General features: G+C 41.4%; 1 protein-coding gene across 2 annotated transcripts in view; it reads right to left on the bottom strand.

Annotated features, from left to right (window-relative positions):
• HOMER3 (homer scaffold protein 3) overlaps positions 1 to 22180 on the bottom strand; it is a 107237-nt gene that overhangs the window by 47930 nt on the left and 37127 nt on the right. For both annotated transcript variants that reach the window (XM_083180545.1, XM_083180537.1), the window contains 3 exons: positions 7903 to 8059; positions 7684 to 7815; positions 2251 to 2358 (listed from right to left, as the gene is read on the bottom strand). In XM_083180545.1, coding sequence (XP_083036671.1) covers positions 2251 to 2358; positions 7684 to 7815; positions 7903 to 8059 — 397 coding nt within the window. The remainder of the gene's footprint in view (positions 1 to 2250; positions 2359 to 7683; positions 7816 to 7902; positions 8060 to 22180) is intronic.

The following is a 22180-nucleotide window of genomic DNA, read 5'->3' as shown; positions in this document are numbered from 1 at the left end:
TGGTGATGAGGGCACACATATTTCACATACACACTTAAAGATCTGGCCAATAGATCTTTCCAATTGGGATGTAAACTACATATTGGTACGAAATCATTTTAATGTGTACCTGTGTTTAGAATCATAGATATACAATATAGAACTGTTTTCTTTCTTAGTACAGTTAGCAAGAAATGCAACTTAATCAAATAAACAAACAAGTTACAAGTGCACTTTCTTAGGTGTAAATAAAAGAAACTCACAGCAGTGCATGTTTTTTGAAAGCAGTTAATAAATCTGTCTAAACCACACTTTTTCCTACTATTTTAGCTTTCTCCTTATCTGCAATTCTAAGGCAGTAATCATGTAACAGCTTGTTTAAAACCAACAGTGAATTTTTCACCCATCTGTTCAATGCCCGGAGATGGCAGTGGTTAATCCAGCAGCCCTCTCCAGCTTCTGGCATAGTGTAAGAAGCCAGAGTGCCAGGATATAACACTGCCAGCCTGTGGCACTGCCAGTGTACATCACGTCTAGAACAAGTCTTAGCAGTTAGGTGCGTGTGGGAAGTGCAAGGAGTTCAACATGGGGAAAAGACAAACATGGTTGGCAAGAATATAAGGATATAAAACAAAACACTGACAAGAAAAGAACATTATTAATTGATATAGAATGGAGAAAAACCATGTTGAGGGTCAGAAAATAGCAGATAGTTGTGAAGAAACTGATATAAAACATCTACAATCAGATGACATTTTATTACCTGCTATTTTTGCTAAGCAGATTATTTTGTCATTCTGTCCACCTTGTGTGCTTGCTAGCATTGTTCTATATATAAAATAGACAATAAAGTTGTTTGTTGACATAAGCCTGGTGTCACGATCTGGTAATTCAGAGACTCATAATTATCGCTAAGTCCAAATTGCAAAGTCCTGCGATCAGACATCTACCGCCTCACCAGAGTGAAATCCCACCCTGTGCCTACCTTCCCACATCAGATAAATGTGAAGTAGGAAACTGCGTCTAGCGGCAAGGGGACAAACCTATGCTACCGCCGCTCCAACAAGGCCACGTCCCATTTTGACACTATTCATGGCTGACAGGGGGGACTCCCAACTGCCCCCCCACACCTTGTCCCAGGACACTGCCGGCCCCGAGTGAGACATGGGAAAATCTAAAAAAAACAGGATGCTCCTGCGAAAAATTGGGAGGTATGCCTGTGCAAGGATGTGATTGGCTTGTGAAAATCACGCCAATTGGCAGCTAGCTGCAAATCCTGCCAAACATATAGAGTGATACGCATCTGAAGATGTGGCTGCCTCCATGTGGGCTGCATATGCTACTGGTTTACTGCTAGCCATCATCATCATCAGCTGCCCTCAACAGAATTTGTCTCACTCTCTTCCCACCCCAGTTCCACTTATTGAATCCTGAGGGTCAGTTGCATATTACTCTGTATAGTTTTTAGCACATTGTGTGTGCTCAATTTCTAAACAGGTATGCTATGCAAATAGGGATACATTCACTCAACACAAGTCCCTCTATGTTGATGAGGGAGCCTGTAAAGAGTAACATAATTAAACCTGATAGATAAAACAAAGTATTTAAAGTTGACATTGAGTAACCTTTTGATCACCAAAGTAGTAAAATAGCAACAAGGAAAAGTAGAAATATTTAAATAAAAAGTTAAAAGCTTGTCAACATGATGGTTTAGCAACTATCTGCTCCAACCTCTCTCTCTGTTTTCACATCTCCCCCTCTCCATATCCAGCAAAGTTTGAAACAGATCAATTTAGATTCACTTTTTGTTAAGGAGAAATTTGGTCCGTCGAGTGGCTTCTAGTGGTCCCTGGCGGTACTTCACCTCAGAGGTGAGGAGTATTTAGCCTTTTATATATATATAGAGACTCTTAACCCCTTGAGTGGTGGGTTTTGCTGGGGCAGGAGAAACCTACCAGGGCAGGCAGACTGTCTCTATTCACACTATCAGTTTGTACTCTCTATTCTAATATTCCAAACAACACAAAGTCTTTGTCTATCTTTGTGTATCCATTTTATATAATACTGAAAGGATTCCTGTGTAATATTTATTTATTATTTACAGTTTCTTATATAGCGCAGCAGATTCCGTTGCACTTTACAACTGTAGACAGTGATAGAACAAACTGGGTAAAAACATGGAGGTAGGAGAGCCCTACTGCAAGCTTACTCCGCCACATCCTTCTATCGCTTGCAGATCCCATCAATAGGCCCTAGTGTATAAGTCCTTACCTGCTGTGCAGTGGAGTTAAAGGCTGGGTTTGTCAGCTCAGTTTTATCCTGAGATCTCTCCCTTGCCAGACGAGCAGCGTCCCTCACCTCCTGAAACTTCTCTGCAAACTGCCGGGAGGAGAGAAAGAAATGCTGTTGTTACCAATAGCCTGCTGATTTAAATCCACCTGTGTCTTCCAAGAATAAAGGTGCCCACGCACTGTATGGGAATTTACTAAGATGAGAGTTCTAATTTAGATAGGATGTTGCTATCTATGGGCAACCAATAAGAATCTACTTCTTATTTATATAGTACCTTCTAGAAGATAATAGATGGAATCTGATTGGTTGCCCATAACAACATCCCATCTGAAATAAAACTCCCATCTTAGTAAATATCCACCTGTGTTTATTTGTTTTGCAATGTGATGAGGGCTCCTGTGTAGTCCATACTGTAAGGCAAAATAGCATGTGCAGGGAGGTATTCTTGTATAAAATCGTATTGTGTCTAGTTCACATTGCACCTTGTGTAGGAATCGCATGCGATATGTACTTTACATATTGTAGTCTCATCCAAATCTTATGTACTAAAAATCTTAAACCCCATAACACATGTTGCAATTCTTATTTGTGATAGAAACAAACATTTAAAGACAGTATAATGACATTACAATAAATATTATGTTGTCAGTATTTGTATGTACAGTGCCACATGTTTGTCTTTATGTCTATATATGTCTGTTAATTAATCACAGCTTGTGTGCTCATGAATGCTTCATTGTATCTGTGCACTAACAGTATCAGTGCATGGAAGACGAGCTCAGATGACCCAACAGTGGCAAAGAATCTGTGTTGCCTTGTGTAAGCAGGCATGACCGTGACCAATTGATTCTCATTTCTTACATCTTAAAATGAAGATGCTTTGTCTGAGAAACTGTGAGGGAGTTACAATTGTATTATGTGGTTCAGTCATCATCTCTAAACTATGATTGCGCTGTTCTGTGTAAAATAACGCAATTGTATATGTGTTATGTTGTGTAATTCTGTTTTTTGTTCTTTACAGACTATGGGCCTGAATCTGAGTAACACAGTGCAGTATTTTCGTGTCTGTGCTTTTCTGTATTCTCAGTCTCAGTGTGGCCTATCAGCATCTGTACAAGCGATTGGTTGTAGTGACATGCCTGCAACAATCTCATATCCTGTCACATTTCTGTGCACCTTTTAAGCCACACAACTGTCGCCTCCAATTGAGCATCCAAGAATGACCTTTCCATTTCTGTTACTGTGCGTCTACTTGATCTACGATTCTATACAAACCAAATTGGTCAGTGTACGCAATGAGACTGAAATGCAAAACAAAAACCATTGCTCCACTGCTTCCACCGCAGCATCCTACCCAGTGTCATGCCATATGTGTTTTGGGAGTGTAAAAAGTAATTGTGTTTCTGTAATCCATGATGGCTTTTTCGACAATATACAGCCTTACATTTTGATTTTGAAACAGAAACTAAAGGTCCATACACACTGGGCGATTATGCCCAACGTGCATACAAACTGAGCGGTTTCCCCCTGCCTGGCGTGGTCAGCAGGGGGGCGGACAGCTTTGCATAACGCAGTGATATGTCCTCAAAGCCGCTTATATGCTGGTAATACCAGCAGATGAGCGGCTTTCCCAACGATGATGCATCACCACTCACCGCTCATTGCCGGGGCATACACACTGGGTGGCATTGAGCTGAAAGCCGCTCAATCTTGCTGTTTTCAGTGGCTTTTAGCTAAAAATCGCACAGTGTGTATGGGCCTTAAGATTTAATGCACCCACATTTCTTCACCTGTAACAATGGGGGTTATTCTAGTCCATTCTTTCTGACAAAATCCTTCTTAGATGGACAAAACCATGTGCACTGCGGGTGGGGCAGATGTAACTTGTGCAGAGAGAATTAGATTTGGGTGGGGTTTTTCTTCAAAGTGAGATCTATATTGAAGTGTAAAATCATGCAGTCAGTATTTTCCCTGCACAGAAACAAAATAACTCACCCAAATCTAATTATCTCTGCACATGTTACATCTGCCCCCCTGCAGTGCACATGGTTTTGTCCATCTAAGAAGGATTTTGTCAGAAAGAATGAACTAGAATAAACCCCAATATGCTCCAGAAACTGCATCCCTCCTCATGGTACCAAGTCAAGTGCAAGAGAGACAATTCCATCCTATTGTTTTTGTGAAAGTCTGTGGTTGGTTCTGTACCCAGCATAAACAGCGGCAATCCAACTTTACTAGCTGGATTGCTGTTTATCTTGAATTAGTGTCCTTCCATTATCAAAGGCAGTACACCAAACTTGTTATCATGACATGGCTGTATCTCCGTACACCTCAACAAGTTGGCGATGAATTTCAGATGCTGATGTGCCCTTTAGACACAGAAATATGATCACACTGCACACCTCAAAGTTTGACCATGTTTCCGCCAGCCCTGCCATCTAACAACTGATGTTGGGACAGGAGGACTCATATGAGGTGCAGTCTGATGGCCATGAGGGAAAGAAGCGGTCTATCCGCTTTGGCCTAGCAGGACATTGCAATGAAATAGAGAACAAGAGAGGTCTAGTTGCCTTACTTATTGAACCATCGTCATATATTCTGTGTGCATTCAGAGTAGTGTCAGTGTAGTAGTTTCAAAGGGGTATGGATCATAGAGTACACAGTCATTAGGTCGACACCAAAAGGACAAAATCCACAAGATCAACAATGACAAAAAGCAGACATGCTCAAGGTCGTCACTCACAAAATGTTTATTAGTGTATTGTGCACCCACGCATGGCGAGCGAACTTCAGGCCAGGCTATTTTAACATTCCCATTTGAAGTCCACATGGATGGTTTAAAAGTATAAAAAAAAGTCAAAAACTTGCCATGGTCAACATTTTGCCAATGTCGAATTTGTGCATATTGACCTTTTGGTGTCAACCTAGACATTGCCAACCTGTCATCCGGATCGTGTTTCAACAATACCTCCCAAAAATAACAACCTTAAACTGCACTTTAGATTTTTATTCCCTTATCTATAGACATGTTATTTGGCATGTAATTGCAGTATATGCAGAACACATGCCCAAAATTAATCTGATCAAAATCACCTGGATCAATATTGGACATGTTGATAAATGGGTTACACAGATGGCCACTATCGTACCACGTGTCTTTGCGGATGCCAGAATTGCTTGAAGCTTTCCGACTATATATTGTGGAACAGTGGGTTTTATAAATTGTAGCCATTTTTATATTCCTGGCTTTTGCACTATGGATAAGAAGCAGAATCAAACCACGTGGGGCCAGAATTAAGCTCTACATTTCTAATTAATCAGTACATATCCTAAATAGGGAACCATGAAAGCTAAGGATCTAGCAGTTTTTGCTTAAATCATCCATTATATTTATTATTCCAGGATATTGTGTTGCTTGTGTTCAGTTAAGAAGTTTATTTTTTAGTCCTATAATAGTTAATGGCCTAAGTCAGGCATGTCCAAACTATGACCCTCCAGCTGTTGTAAAACTACAAGTCCCATCATGCCTTGACACAGTTTTGCTATTAGGGAATGCTAAAACTATGGCAAGGCATGCTGGGATGTGTAGTTTCACAACAGCTGGTGGGCCACAGTTTGGGCATGGCTGGCCTAAGTTAACATCATTGATAATTAAAAATAAATAATGTTTTGTATCAGATTTTAAAAATGAAGTATGGTAAGTCTATGGGGGAAATTTACTAAGAAAAATTTGTGGCGTATTCGTATTTTTGGCATTTACTATGCCAAAAATACGAATTTTTATATTCGTATTGATGGGACAATATGAATGATTACACCATTGATAGAATACGACAGAAATCACCATTCAAAAGAATGGTGATTCCTGATTTACTAAGCGGCCGTATTGAAAATACGGCCGCTATTTAGCGGAAAAACGGCAGCGAATGGCCAGGCAAATATGCCAGGAAAATACACTTTATTTGCAGCCTTCGATGTAAAAAAAAAATAAGACAAAAAAAAAAAAATAAAAAAAAAAAAACGGCGTCCCCCCCACAGCCATAACCAGCACCAGGCTGAAAGATCCGGGGATGGTAATAAAAAATCAGGAAACCCAACAAATAGGGGTTCCCCAAGCTCCAGGTCCGGAGCTGGTTCCCAAAATACGGGGGTCAAAATGAATAGAGGTCCCCCGTATTTTAAGAACCAGCCCCAGGCCAAACCAGCCAGCAGAGTAATGTCACAGCCAGGGGACACTTATTATATAAGGTCTCGCAGCCAAAACATCACCCTACTGACCAGTCAGCCTGGCCAGGGGCCCTGGGGGAGTGGGGACCCCCCCCCCCTCCAGGACTTATCTGACCAGGCTGATAAAGTGTAAAAAATTGAAATAAACCATTGGGTTTTGCTGTGGAACTATGAGTTCCAGCAAGCTTGGAATGCATACTAGGACTTGGAGAACCACAAGTCCCAGCATGCGGTCCATTAAACGGCTTGCTGTGACTTTTAGTTCCACACCAAAACCAATAGTTATATAAAAATACACTGACACATAAGAAAAATAAAACTTTAATACACACAGAGCCCATACATACTGATACTTACCTATCTTGATCCCGTCGGTAGGTCCCTGGGTCCGGGGCTCCATGGTCTAGGGTCCGGTGCCTTGGTTCCTGGGTCCGGGGCTGCAGAATCCGCGGTCCGGGGCTGCAGAGTCCGGGGCTACAGAGTCAGGGTCCGGGGCCTTGATTCCGGGGCTGGTCCGGGGTCCACGGCTCCAGGCCTGAAGAGTCCGGGGTCCAGGATCCAAAGAAATCCATATGGGGACCTGTGGAAGAACAAGGCCTGGGGCTGATTCTTAAAATACGGGGGACCCCTATTAATTTTGTCCCCCGTATTTTGGGAACCAGCCCCAGACCTGGAGCCTGGGTCTGGTTTTAAAAAATCGGGGAACCCCTAATTTGTCGGGTTTCCTGATTTTTTATTACCAGCCCGGCTCTTTCAGCCTGGTGCTGGTTACGGCTGTGGGGGGGACCCCACAACGTTGTTTTTATTTATTTATTTTTCTATATTTTTTTTACACTCTGCAGCCTGCACGGATCTGACTGATCCGTGCAGACTGCCTGCACGAATTCGTATTAGCGGCCGTATATACAGCCTCTAATACGAATCAGTACACCATCGGAGGGTTACAAAGCTGTCGTATTTGACTGCTTTGTAAATTCCCCTCCGGAACACGACTTTGTATACGGCTAAAACAGCTATATGCAGTCGTATAGATTTGTATTAAGAATACGAATACAATTTTTTGTATTCATATTCTTAGTAAATTTCCCCCTGTATTTCAAGTCCAAGTTGAATAAGGACATGACAACTGATAATGCAATTTACAGTCACAAGTGACATTTTTTTAGCACTACATTCATGACTTACCTGGGACAGGTTCTGTTCAGATGCGAAGCCCAGACCATACACAGTATTAGCACGACTGTCAGCCCATTGTCCAAACTTCTGTGAGGTTTTGGTGAAGGTCATGTTAGGGGTAATGGTGCTGTTGATGATTGCCTACGCAAAAAAAAAAAAGAATTGCCAAGTTCTGTAAATAGCCCTCTCTATGTTCTCTTTTCCTGAACACATTACATTGTGTCTCACCTTGGTGCCACCAACACTGATTATACGATACACATTTCTAGTGGCATCGAAGAAGTAGGAAACTGTGGCAGCATGTTTGCTGGCGGGAATCCAGTTCTTTTTGGTGACGGGGTCAATCTGAAAAACGTGTGCTCGCGTGCTGAAAATGGGCTGTTCCCTGGGGGAAAAAAAGATTGGTTTGGTAATTTGCATTTTAGTATCTTCTATAAAATGTAAATAAGCCAGATGTCTATTGTCAGAAGAAATATATAATGGGTTGGAATTGCATACATATATATATATATATATATATATATATATATATATATATATATATATATATATATATATATATATATATATATATATATATATATATTGGAGTGAGGTTCTCGTCTCCTGGTAGGGCACCCAGGCCTCTATGCATGATCAGTGGAGTGCCGGCCAACCCCATATATATATATTAGCACTTACCTTCCTTTTTCTGAGGGAAGAAAAAACAGCCCTCACAGGTACTTACATGCAAAAAAACATTTCTATGTAGGCATACAGCGGCTGACCCTGGGTATAAGCGCTACAATACACTGATAATATGGGGGACCATGGCTTAGTGTATATGCTGTGGATCACCTTAATTACTAAATGAACATTAACTGCAGCATTAATAAGGTAAGGATATATCAAAGTGCAAAGAGATAAAGGGACAAATGTATTACGCCTTAAAAAAAGATAAAGTGGAGGGTGATAAAGAATGATAAAGGACCGGCCAATCACCTCCTAACTGCCATGTTACAGGCTGTGTTTGGACAAAAATTACAATTAGAAGCTCATTGGCTGGTCATTTATTACTCTTCATCACCCTCCACTTTATCTCTTGTGAAGGCTTAATACATTTGGACCATTGTACCAACAAATCAGCTCTTCACATTTTCAAACACAGCCAGTAACATGGCAGTTAGAAACCCTGGAGTGATGTCTCCTAGACCACAGGTTCTCAAATTCGGTTCTCAGGACCCCACACAGTTCATGTTTTGCAGGTCACCTTTCAATTTTTTTTAAATGTGGCAGTTATACGCAGTGCACTGGCTGGATAACCTGAAAAACGTGAACTTTGTTGGGTCCTGAGGACCGAGTTTGAGAGCCAGGGCCGCCATCAGGGGGGTGCTATGGGAACAGCTGTCCTGGGCCTGAACACTCTGACAAAGGGTAGGGCACGGGCAATTATTCATGTCCATCTTTTTTGGAAGGGCCCAGGTCTGACATGCACCCCCAAACCTCTTTCCCCTTCCTAGCACACAGATGGTAAAGAAAACATTAAATAATAACAACATAAGTGATTATGGAGACATGTAAAGCCTGAGACTTTTCCAACATTGTTACCAATTGATACAAAGTTAATATGTACAATGGAGAATCTGTGGAAACATATCTGATGATTTAAACTAATATCTATTTTGAATATATGCGGATACCGGGAACAATGTGTTTGTAAAGGTGCCCATACATGCACCGATATTCTTGTGCTTTTCGTTTTGAACTTTAAAGGTGCCATGCGACTTTGGCACTGGAAGAGGATGCGATGGGATGTACTGTACTGTGCGGGTGCGATGCGATTTCAGACTCTTTTTTTTTTTTAAGTTTATAGTCACTAATGGACATCGCATCGCATGTACTCCAAAACTGATGCGATGCAATGAAGCACAAAAAGTACTGCCTGCAGATACTTTTTGTGCTTTACAATATTGTACCCGCGAGGACGCGCATCGCATCCCCGCAGGTACACGGTGCGATTTAAGCCGCTGCAATGCATTTTGAACTTTAAAAGTTCAAATCGCATGCTGAAATCGCCCCCACAATGAGGTTGTCTATAAGTAGGTAGTATGTAAATGTAAGCTAGCACTAGCCAGAATACAGAAGAGGACCATAAATCAAGTGATTCTTATTTAAAAAGTAAGAAATGCAATGTTCTTCTGCTGTACATTTCCATGGCATCTGGAATCTGCCTCTGGGAGCCTACTGTAGGTCAAAGTGTAATTGACAGGGCTTGGAATAAAGAAGATCTTGTTTGGATCTACCCACACCTGATTCATGCATGGCCTGATAAAGGTTATTAAAATAAATAAATTATATAATGTATAAGTGACAGACTGTTAGGAAAATATACAGTAGCTTTGGCCGGCGATACCCTTCTTTTTTGTTACTGTCCTGGCATTTTTATTTGCTTATTTGCTTCAAAGAGAATCTATACTTGAATATATGTGATAGACTGCCTAAATGATGGACCAGATGCATGAAGCAGTGATACACGTGGACTAGCGAGCCATTGGAGAAGTGTGCCATGGCAACTAATCAGCCTCTACATAGAATGCACTTAATAAATGGTTATTTCAAAGCTGATTGGTTGCCATGGCTCACCTCTCCACTCTTTTCACTGCTTCATACATCTCCCCCAAGATCTTTGGTTACTAAGATGGAAATATATCACACTTTTTAAAAAGAGGATACGTTTCTCATATAAAATTCTAGCTATCATTTTATACTTTGATAAATGTAACAAGAAACTGAATGGTTGCATGGGCAAATTCCACCTTGGTTTAACACAGATATCTTTTAATTGTCTGAATACATGGGTACATCATTAAAATGACTAGCGAAAATGGCCGTTTCCTTTGTGTCCTTTAAAATAACAGAAACATGCAGTTACTCAAAGGGTAGAGGTAAATGAGCCTTTTTTTTCCTTGTTATAAAGTTACAATGTGTATGCTGAATGTAATACAAGGGTTGTTTAACAAGTGTTTTCAAAAAGTCAAGTAAAAAAACAGCTTTATTTTTCAATTTATATTGCTTTCACACTGACAAACCTGCTCTGACCCAATTTTTTAAACGTTTCTTTAACCGAGTCAGAGCAAGTATAACCCCGTTCACATTGCATGTTGTAAACGGTATATTACTGGTTAATGACCGTTTTTGAACCCGTTGTGGAAGGTACGCGGTAATTAACCAGTTATATACCACGCAGTAGGCAGAGCGGGTTCAGGGAGTGACCCGGGGGGAGGGCAGCCAAAGGTGTCGGTAAAGCAGCAGGGCCCCCACACAGCCAGCACCTAGTAACACCCCCTCCTTCCCCTGGTACCTGGCTGCGGATTCGGGCAGCGCAGTAGGCATATGAATAAGTTGCTCATTACAATGTCATTAGAGGCTCCCGATTATTATATATTCACTGCTCTGATAACCAGCTCAGTGCTAAATGCTGCCTGAGTCCTACAGTATATACCGGTTCAGAGCCGTTCACACTGCATAAAAAATGGCTCTGAACCATGTAGTCTTCTTTTTACTCGTTTGCAATACCGGTTATTTGCAACCGGTAAATGCAGACTGGCGCTTTCACATTGCAGCTCTAACCAAAGTAAAAAGGCTAAAAAAATTGCAATATACCAGTTAAGAGCTGCAGTGTGAAAATGGTATACGTCTACCTTGAGAGCGATACACTTGGGCCCTTACTCTGTTCACTTGTAAAGGCAATTCCTTCTCAAATGGACAAAACCATGTGCACTGCAGGGGGGTAGATGTAACGTGCAGAGATATTTAGATTTGGTTGGGTTATTTTGTTTCTGTGCAGGGAAATACTGACTACTTTATTTCTACACTGCAATATAGATCTCACTTTGCAGTAAAACCCCACCCAAATCTAATTCTCTCTGCACATATTACATCTGCCCCACCTGCAGTGCACATGGTTTTGTCCACTTGAGAAGGAATTTGCCTTTGCGAGTGAACCAGAATAAGTGCATTGGTCCTATACTGTGAGAAAACCTGCAAAATACTCAATAACTTCCTCATTCAATGGAAATTTCTTCCCACCAAGCCATATTTTCAAATTTGGAAACAGGAAGAAGTCAATCAAAGCCAAATCCGTAAAGCAGGGTGGATGGGGAATCAATTTGAAGTCCAATTTGTGTATCGCTACACGGAATTAGTTTTAGTGGCAACTGCTAAACCGCTTGCTTCAAACGGCTAATTCAACTGAACAACGCTTCCCTTTGGCTGCAATTTGGCCTGCCATAGGAATTGTGTGCCATCTCATAGAAAATTACCACACTTATCAAACGACTCTTGTATGTCCAAAATAATAAAGAAAAAATATGTATACAGAGCAGCATGTTTACGATATTACCTATCTAATTTTTTTTTTGCACTGTGTACAATACAAATGAGCCAATGATGATCTAATTAAGAAAAAAAACTAAATAAAATTAGGAAATTTGAATAGAAAAAGTCAACCAAATTGGAGTTTCTTGAAGCATGTGTCCTACTATACAGGGTACTGTATATGGGAATGGAACTTATATTGCACAGTGCTAAAAGATGTTGTTAATTGTCTTTGTCCTGTGACAGGGGTGTTAAATCTACGTCATGCAGTATACTAGATATGACAACCAGCGTCTCCCTAACATACATGTATTTAAGTATTTGGAGATCATACTAGGAGTATTTAATAAAAAACATCTTTCAAGACACAGGTTCTGTAATCTGACAATCAGTATTTGCTCCAGTAGGACATGAAAGTGGTTAGTGGCTGAAGCCACAAAAGACAATTAGAGTGACAGACCTATATTCTGCTTCACTTATATATACTGAATGCTAAAATGTTTTCAATAAATGCAATTTTTATTAGACTTCAGGAATGCAGGCGGTCTCAGCAAGAGAGTATCTTCCACTGAGCAGTTGTCATTGTGAAATAGCGTTCTGCACTATTATCTGAAAAGATCATGGCTGCATGCTGACTTTTAAGCTACAGCAGACGCGGCGTTGTCTCTTACTGCTGGGAGACCTAGCACTGACATTTTGAAAAGTTAAAAGCTGCAAAGCAAAATTGCAGCATTAGAGAAAAAATGCATATATAATGCATGTATTGCTCTTTACTACTCCATATTCTAAGCATAGCAATAGTAATTTGAAGAGAAAATAAAGAATTATGGGATGGTCTTGGTAAAAACAAGCACAACATTGCCTGTGAGCCATGAACCTGATGTGTTTGTGTCTCTCAATTCAGCCCTAATTAATTCATTAATTGCAAAATAAGCAAAGAAAGAAGCAGAATATACTTGTCGATTCTCCAGAAATGTCACCCTGATGACCTAAAGATTCTAGCAATCCTCCTGAGGATGAGCCAGGAGGGTGCCTCACAGTGATCCACCATAGAGTGGAAAACAGAAAACTCACCTATTCATCAAAGCATACCCTTCCACTGCATAAACCAGCTGGTTCTCCGACCCCTTGCCTTTTTACATCCTGCTATCTAACCACCACCCACTCACGTGCACCTCTTGTAATCTGTCTGTCTCCCCTTCCTACTAGATTGTAAGCTCCTCTGAGCAGGGCCCTCTTCCCTCCTGTTGTCAAAGCCCACTTCTCTTCACATTTCACTCACAGCTAAAAGATGTTGTTAATTGTCTTTGTCCTGTGACAGGGGTGTTAAATCTACGTCATGCAGTATACTAGATATGACAACCAGCGTCTCCCTAACATACATGTATTTAAGTATTTGGAGATCATACTAGGAGTATTTAATAAAAAACATCTTTCAAGACACAGGTTCTGTAATCTGACAATCAGTATTTGCTCCAGTAGGACATGAAAGTGGTTAGTGGCTGAAGCCACAAAAGACAATTAGAGTGACAGACCTATATTCTGCTTCACTTATATATACTGAATGCTAAAATGTTTTCAATAAATGCAATTTTTATTAGACTTCAGGAATGCAGGCGGTCTCAGCAAGAGAGTATCTTCCACTGAGCAGTTGTCATTGTGAAATAGCGTTCTGCACTATTATCTGAAAAGATCATGGCTGCATGCTGACTTTTAAGCTACAGCAGACGCGGCGTTGTCTCTTACTGCTGGGAGACCTAGCACTGACATTTTGAAAAGTTAAAAGCTGCAAAGCAAAATTGCAGCATTAGAGAAAAAATGCATATATAATGCATGTATTGCTCTTTACTACTCCATATTCTAAGCATAGCAATAGTAATTTGAAGAGAAAATAAAGAATTATGGGATGGTCTTGGTAAAAACAAGCACAACATTGCCTGTGAGCCATGAACCTGATGTGTTTGTGTCTCTCAATTCAGCCCTAATTAATTCATTAATTGCAAAATAAGCAAAGAAAGAAGCAGAATATACTTGTCGATTCTCCAGAAATGTCACCCTGATGACCTAAAGATTCTAGCAATCCTCCTGAGGATGAGCCAGGAGGGTGCCTCACAGTGATCCACCATAGAGTGGAAAACAGAAAACTCACCTATTCATCAAAGCATACCCTTCCACTGCATAAACCAGCTGGTTCTCCGACCCCTTGCCTTTTTACATCCTGCTATCTAACCACCACCCACTCACGTGCACCTCTTGTAATCTGTCTGTCTCCCCTTCCTACTAGATTGTAAGCTCCTCTGAGCAGGGCCCTCTTCCCTCCTGTTGTCAAAGCCCACTTCTCTTCACATTTCACTCACAGCTCTCCTATACTCCAACACTCAGTGACCATCTTTGTCCGCATACTCATCTCCATCATTGGCCTCAAGCCTCTAGTTGTATGTTGATTGAGTCCTCACTACTTACATTTAAGCTGTAATGTGTATTGATCTGTGGCGCTCTTTATTTGTACTGTATTTTTGTTATTTATTCAATGTTATGCCAAGCTTTGTCTCCCTGTATTGTTCCTTTGTACGGCGCTGCGAAACACTTGTGGCGCCTTATAAATAAAATTATAATAATAATAATAGAGTGAACAATGGGTAGGATGTGTGCTACAAGAAAATGACTGACAGTCTCCAGTAAACTAATGGCTGATGGCTACATGAGTGGCTATGTGTGATGATTTGCATAAACCTAAGAGGGAAAGAAGATTTTTAATAGAGTCACCGCTATGGTAAAACCTAAGATGGCATGCTCTCTCAACGCATGATTTCCCTGATATGCTTTTGCAAAAGTAGGCAATAATGCAGCAGAATAATGTACTCATTCACTGGTGGATTGGGCCACCACATGCATGGCACAGTTCCCAATTTTTCCAGCTCACATATAACCCATCTCTCTCGGGGCAAGGAAGTATCCTCAGTTCTGCTGATCAGTTGACTTAGATTCACTGCCTGGCCCACTATTACTCAGTGTCCAAGGTGTGGACTGCATGAAAGCCAGTTCAACCTCGGTGGTCATGCTGGCAGCAGTATGGCAGGCTGTATCATGGTATAGCTCTCAGGAGTCAATGCGAACACAGAATCAAACTCTGATGAGGTACTGAGGTACTCTGGCCCCAGCTACAGCAGCAGGTCATCAACAGAGGGTACTATATTGTCTCCTCTCCACATAACAATTACAAACACAGGAGCAGGCTAGGACTGGCCCAGCGGGGAACCGGGAATTCACCAATAGGCCCCAATGATTTTTACCACATCCATAGGTGGGAGGACAGTCAGTAGATAGGCTGGGAGGGAGAAGAGGAGCAGTCCGGAGTGTGGGCTGACATGATGACGTCTGCCACATCATGATCTCACATGCCAGATTGCCCCGCTTCATGAAGTTACACCGACCCCCTCTGTGGGCCCTTACTCTATCAGTTCGACACTGCACAGGTGTAAGGAGCCAGAAAGGCCAAACACTGCCCCAGTGGGCAGCTTTGACCCACTCTTATCCGTATACTCGAGTGCATGAGTATTATTGGCCAAAGTCAAAGTATAGTTATGTAGTAAGTAGCTACTAGGAAGGCAGGGCACAGTAAATTGATCTGTAGGAGTTAACTAGGTTGTACAAGTCATTGTATAAATTATTAATAATATTGCTGCTTCTCATAAGCAAAAACTTGCAGAGGATATAAATAAAGTCTCTGGTGTTGAATATGTTAATGGTACAAAGTTAATTTATTCTCTTTGCAAGGGCTGATGGGGGAATACCAAGTAGAGGAATATAATCAGGTATCTTAAGGGGTGTTCACACAGTGCAATTTTGTTTGCAATTTTGTTTGCAATTTGATACCGATTCGAATCTAATCGAACGGCGCGCAAAATGCCTTCGATTTGGTCTATATGGTACAGATCTGTATATTACAGTCTTGCCTGCACAGTCTGTTTTTCTATCGGCATCTAACGCAGCTGCAAACTGTGCGATGTCCAATCGATTTTGATTCGATTTTGTTTATATAGGCAAAATGGAATAGGAAAATAGACCAAATCAAACCGTGTGTACAGGGCATAACCGTGAGAAGTCGCAGAGATAATATTCAGCAGGTCAACTTTCTGCTGATTACATTCTCTGCAGCTCCGGTCACATTGCATCGCTTGCTATGAACCATGAGGGAGCCCATGCTGAACGTAATTTACATTGAAAACATGAAAGTTAAATGTGTGCAAAAAAAAAAATGCAAATTAAAAAATAAAACTGTATGCTGGGTGTTACGTGACAGTCCATATACTATGATAAATGCTATAGTGATGCCAACGGTCAGTATAAAGGTAATGATGTTCTAGTCTGCATCAGTCCCAGTAAGATCACCGTTTCAGTGTTATATAACATATTTTGGAATGTAATTCTCCTGTTATAATACCTGAGAATGTGTTTCAGAAACAGGGTCAGATTACCAAAGTACCTATATGTCCCATTTGTAACTGAATCAGTACCATAAATAAAGAGTACATTCTCTATATCCATTCTAGACTGTTTTTTTTTTTTTTTTTTGTATAGTCCTTTTGGTGCATATGCACTTTACATGCAAGTAAACTGTAAGTGAGATTTCAAATTGACTATACATTTCTAAGCCTATGTTTGGGGCCATTAGCAAATAGCACTGTACTGGTGGTCATGGCCTAAGCAACATGTCATATACTGTATGTACAGTATATGTGGAGAAAACAGAAGGTGCAGGTATTGTTCACTGCAGACAGAGGGTGATTGTTGTCCTCTTCTATCCACTGTTCCACTGACCTGTTTGCACCATGTAATATATATGTATATGTCCAAAAACTCAGGACATCATCACACAATGACCAAACCAAATACTCAGGACATCGCACACTGACCAGACCAAATACTCAGGATGTCACATACTGACCAGATGTAATACTCAGGACATCTCACACTGACCAGATCAAATACTGAGGATGTCACACACTGACCAGACCAAATACTCAGGACATCACATACTGACCAGATGTAATACTCAGGACATCACACAATGGCCAAACCAAGTACTCAGGACATCACATACTGACCAGACCAAATACTCAGGACATCACATACTGACCAGATGTAATACTCAGGACATCACATACTCACCAGATGTAATACTCAGGACTTCTCCCACTGACCAGATGTAATACGCAGAACATCACATACTGACCAGACCAAATACTTGAGACATCACACACTGACCAGATGGAATACTCAGGACATCAAATACTGACCAGATGTAATACTGAGGACATCTGACACTGACCAGATGTAATACTGAGGACATCTGACACTGACCAGATGTAATACTGAGGACATCTCACACTGACCCGATGTAATACTGAGGACATCTCACACTGACCAGACCAAATATGCAGGACATCAGATACTTACCAAACCGAAAACTCAGGTCAAACCCAGTAAATATAGACTACTTTGATGTGCCCAAGACATCACATACCTAAAATCCTTTCTACATAATATACACCTAACGATCTTCTACCCCCTCCCCCAACCTCAACAATTACACTAATCAGGGCTGCTTCCAGAAGTTTTCTAGGCTGTTATTCTACTTCAATCTGCCCCTGCCAGAAGGTGCTGGTCAAATAGGTGTCTATATATATATATATATATATATATATATATATATATATATACATATACAGTATATATATATATATATATATATATATATATACATATACTGTATATATATATATATATATATATATATATATATATATATATTTATATAGTGTGGGAGAACGCGGCACTTGGGACTAGGGTAAATAAATACACGTAGCCGAAATCCTCGGTTAACGTTTCAGCCCTTTAATGGGCTTTTCTCAAAACAGCTTACAGCTTATGTAAGCTGTTTTGAGAAAAGCCCATTAAAGGGCTGAAACGTTAACCGAGGATTTCGGCTATGTGTATTTATTTACCCTAGTCCCGAGTGCCGCGTTCTCCCACACTATGTTATCTGGACTCGCCACGGCGGCTCCAGTCTCGAAGGCACCGGGCGTCTAAGAATAGACAAGGAGTCGAGTGCCGGCGCACTACCCCCATTATATATATATATATATATATATATATATATATATATATACATACAAACAAAGGAAAAATAAGTGCGCAAACTAAACCTTGTCTGCTATTTTCAATGTGAGTGGAAATACACAATTCAAAAGGGTTAATGTCCAAGAAAGCAACAACGAGTTCCACATACACTGAGGGTTTTATTTTTAACCCGGCTGCTCCAAACGATACCTGGATTCCACAGGCTGAGATAATCTAGAAGAATAAATAAGAGCGCTCCATAGTGCAATAAAAATATGTAAGTTTTTATTAAAAAGAAAAAAATTCACAGCATGGATGAGCACAAGGTGACGTACCAAAGCTGGCGGTTACATACAACCGCAATGTGCAAGCATGAATCTCTGTGTGGCACACAGGGCAATGGAGCGGTTACACTCTTGCAATGAAACAGCAAGCCCCCTCCTCTGCTCCAACCCAAGTTCACAATATGTCGCACAGCAGTGGGTGGCAGCGTTGGGCCCCTTAGTCCTGGTGCAATGCACCTGCTGCACCAATGGTAGTTCCGCGCTCTCAGTCTATAGTATTATAATCAAAGCCTAGGGCTGTGTTTTATCATTCCAATTGTAAAATTACCAACGTCTTACAACAGGACTTGCATTCTGACAAAATGGTTTATTCTACAATAAATATATTATTGGTCCTATAAAAAACACAGGACAGTAGCATAAACTAAGTCATTTTTGGATCTAGGAGAATGTAGGTTGGATGCATTTTGTAACACTCTATTAAAGACGTCTATTGCTTTAATAACTACCCAAACACAAATGAATAGCTTTTTTCCCTCCCCAAGGCTGTGAGGTACAGTTATAAAAGTTTTTATCTGCATAGTGTGACCCAGATGAAATGACAGTTGATTAATGTGACCCATACCAGAGCTTCCCTTGAGTTTTGGCAAAATTCCAAGTAAAATACACATGTTCCATATTAATGATGCCTGGGGCAGACAGATACATTGCCTGTTTTCTCACATATAGGTAAACTATATATTGCAACAAAAGAAAGAAACATATGTTTTAGCACTATATCATATGGTTTACTTAGGCAGCAGTCTGTTCTGCAGTCTGAATGTAAACCATGCTGTGTTATCTATTTATCTCTGCTTTAAGAACTACATACATTGGTAGCAGTGGTATTTGTCTGTATACAGTAGTTGAATTGATATGAAACTTGGCTCGTTGGCAGGCTGTGTACTACAATATGGGGGTCATTCTGATCTACTCGCTATTTAGCGAATTCCGCCCCATCCCAATGTTTTGGGGACTGTGGGCCTTATTCAGGTCTGAGCTCAGTACAAATTTGTTTGGAAAATGGGCAAAACCATGTGCACTGCAGGAGGGGCAGATGTAACATGTATAGAGAGAGTTAGATTTGTGTGAGTTATTTTGTTTTTGTGCAGGGTAAATACTGGCTGCATTATTTTTACACTGCAATTTCGATTTCAGTTTCAGCACACACACCCCAAATTTAACTCTCCCTATACATGTTACATCTGCCCCACCTGCAGTGCACATGGTTTTGCCCATTTTCCAAACAAATTTGTACTGAGCTCAGATCTGAATAAGGCCCAGTGTACGCACATGGTCTATTATGCACATGTGCAGCTCACCTTTGCGAATGGCCTTGGCAACTTGAGTAGTCATTGAGCCATTTGCAAGAATCAGGGTGGGCCCGGGGGCAGACGGTGGGGGGGGGGGGGATTCACCCATGGGAACGCCCAGCCTTTTGTAGGCGACACCATGAAAATGCGTTTTCATGGATACACGGGCGGGGTGATGCCTGCCGAAATAGGTGGCTGACGTCACAGGACAGACATGCGCTTGCCCGGTCTTTGGCCAGGCACACACAAATAACAGTCAGTTCAGACTAACTTTTATTTGCGAAGGCAGGATAAATCATTTGATGGTCAGCAACCATCGATTGATCTCTCCTGCAGCGAAGGCGTGCGAGGGGATGTATTTTTGTTACACATCCCCTGGCATGTTAGCGATGTTAGCGAGGGGAGTCGGTGGGGCAGGGGGATGGGCGTCAGGCGGCATCTCTGAGCAAACCGGAATCAGGCCCTTATTTAGAGGTTTAAAGTGAATAATATTTTATACAACCGACCTTACAAATGCCATTCATAAGTAAAGTAGGGTATACTATTACCAGTGCCGGTGCTAGGGTCTCCGGCGCCCTCCTGCAAACCATACATTTTCCGCCCTTTCACATTGCCATTGCAACAAGCTGCAGCCCGATTGTGGGAGTGTATGCAACATGCAATCCTATGGAGGATCTCGGGTGCATGTACATGTATGCATACACCATCTCAGTGCTGTGTTGCAGGCACTAAAGGTGCCCATACACACTGCGAGAATCGCATACGTTATGGCCTAGATCGCATTGCACGGCATGCATGCAATGTGTGTGCGATGCAATCCGAAAGCAGTACAAAAAGTATGTGCAGCACATACTTTTTGTACTGTGCGATGTGATGCCCGATTGCAACGTGTATGGCCATCTTTAGGCACATAACCCAGCCTATTATTTAAAAAGTGTTTAAATTAATATAAAAAAATCTACAATTATTAAAAAATTTGTTATAAACATGTATAATAAAAAACTCACTGTTCTTTTACTATTTAACTCTTGTGCAGTCCCTCCTTTTCTATCTGCCTAGGCAGGACTGAGGATGCCATTACACCCCTCGGCCTCTCATGACTGAGGGGGAAAGGAGTGGAGAGAAGGAGGAGATGGAAGAAGAGGGGAGGAGAGAGAGGGGGCAGAGTGTTGAGGACTGGCAGTGGCACTGGCACAGCACACTGAGAAGAGGGAAGGAAGGGGAGGCGGTGCTGCTGCCTGTTCGTCATTTTATTGACAGCTGACAGGCGCAGGGAGCAATGGGTAGGGGGCGGATCCAGACATAACATGTCATCCAGGCATTCACAGACAGTGCTACATGCCTCAGCGCAAAAGTCCGTGAGGAAGAGGGGGCAGTTCGCAGGAGGAGGACAGTGTGTGCGCGGTGCAGGGAGCTGCTCAGCCTCTCCATACTGCCGCCCGCTGTCAGACAGGCGCTGCGGGCGGCGTGCAGGAGGCAGTGACAGTGAAGGCTGAGGCAGGTTTAGCAGAGCAGGCGGGGAGACAGGCGCCTCCCTGCTTTGCAGGAGCTGCTGAGTGGGTAGCGCCGGCCCTGACTATTACCTGCAAAGAAACGTCGTAAGTTTCTAAATGTTTCTACGATATATTGTTTTCAGTCTATCCAACTTTCTTTTGAAAACACACAGTTTCAATGAAACCTGTGTGATTTTGATGGCCGCAGCCCTGTTTTCGCACTAAAATAATGCTGCACTTAGGGATTTGTTACATAGGGCCAGATTTACTAAGCTTCAAAAGTGATAAAATGGAGAGTGATAAACAACCAGCCAATCAGCTCCTGTCTGACATTTTTCAAACACAGTCTGTGACATGGCAGGTTGGAGCTGATTGGTTGGCTGTTTATCACTCTCCATTGTATCACTTTTGAAGCTTAGTAAATCTGGCCCATAATCTCAGATAAGGCACAGCAAGTGCCAGTTAATTGTGGGGTAATTGTATAGTTAGTTACAGGCAAAGCAATTACCCACAATCAATGATCATCGATAATTGGATACCCCCAAAAGCAAGGATGGAGGTTCTACATTTTACCAAGACAATGCTATTTGATGTTCTGAAAGTGAGTCTATCTTCCCAGTGAGTACAGTTACTATTAATGCTCCACTGGGGCAGGGACCAATGTGACATGTCAAATATTCTGTGTAAAAGCACTACAGAAAATACTGTATATGTACAATGTTTTCCTGAAACAACATGTAACGTAGCATTTTGTCTGCAGAAACAGCCACAGTCACACACAGTATATAGCCATGCCACATCTCATTTTAATCAGCAGAAGCTGCTTTTGCCGATTAAAATGTTGGTTTTATTCACTGCATTGTAATAGAAAATGTTGCATGCAAATGTGCTCATCACT

This window comes from Crinia signifera, chromosome 1 (genome assembly GCF_055691185.1).
Source record: "Crinia signifera chromosome 1, ASM5569118v1, whole genome shotgun sequence".
NCBI classification, from domain to species: domain Eukaryota; kingdom Metazoa; phylum Chordata; class Amphibia; order Anura; family Myobatrachidae; genus Crinia; species Crinia signifera.
Note: the sequence above shows the minus strand (reverse complement) of the source record. Positions and strands in the feature narration are given on the sequence as shown.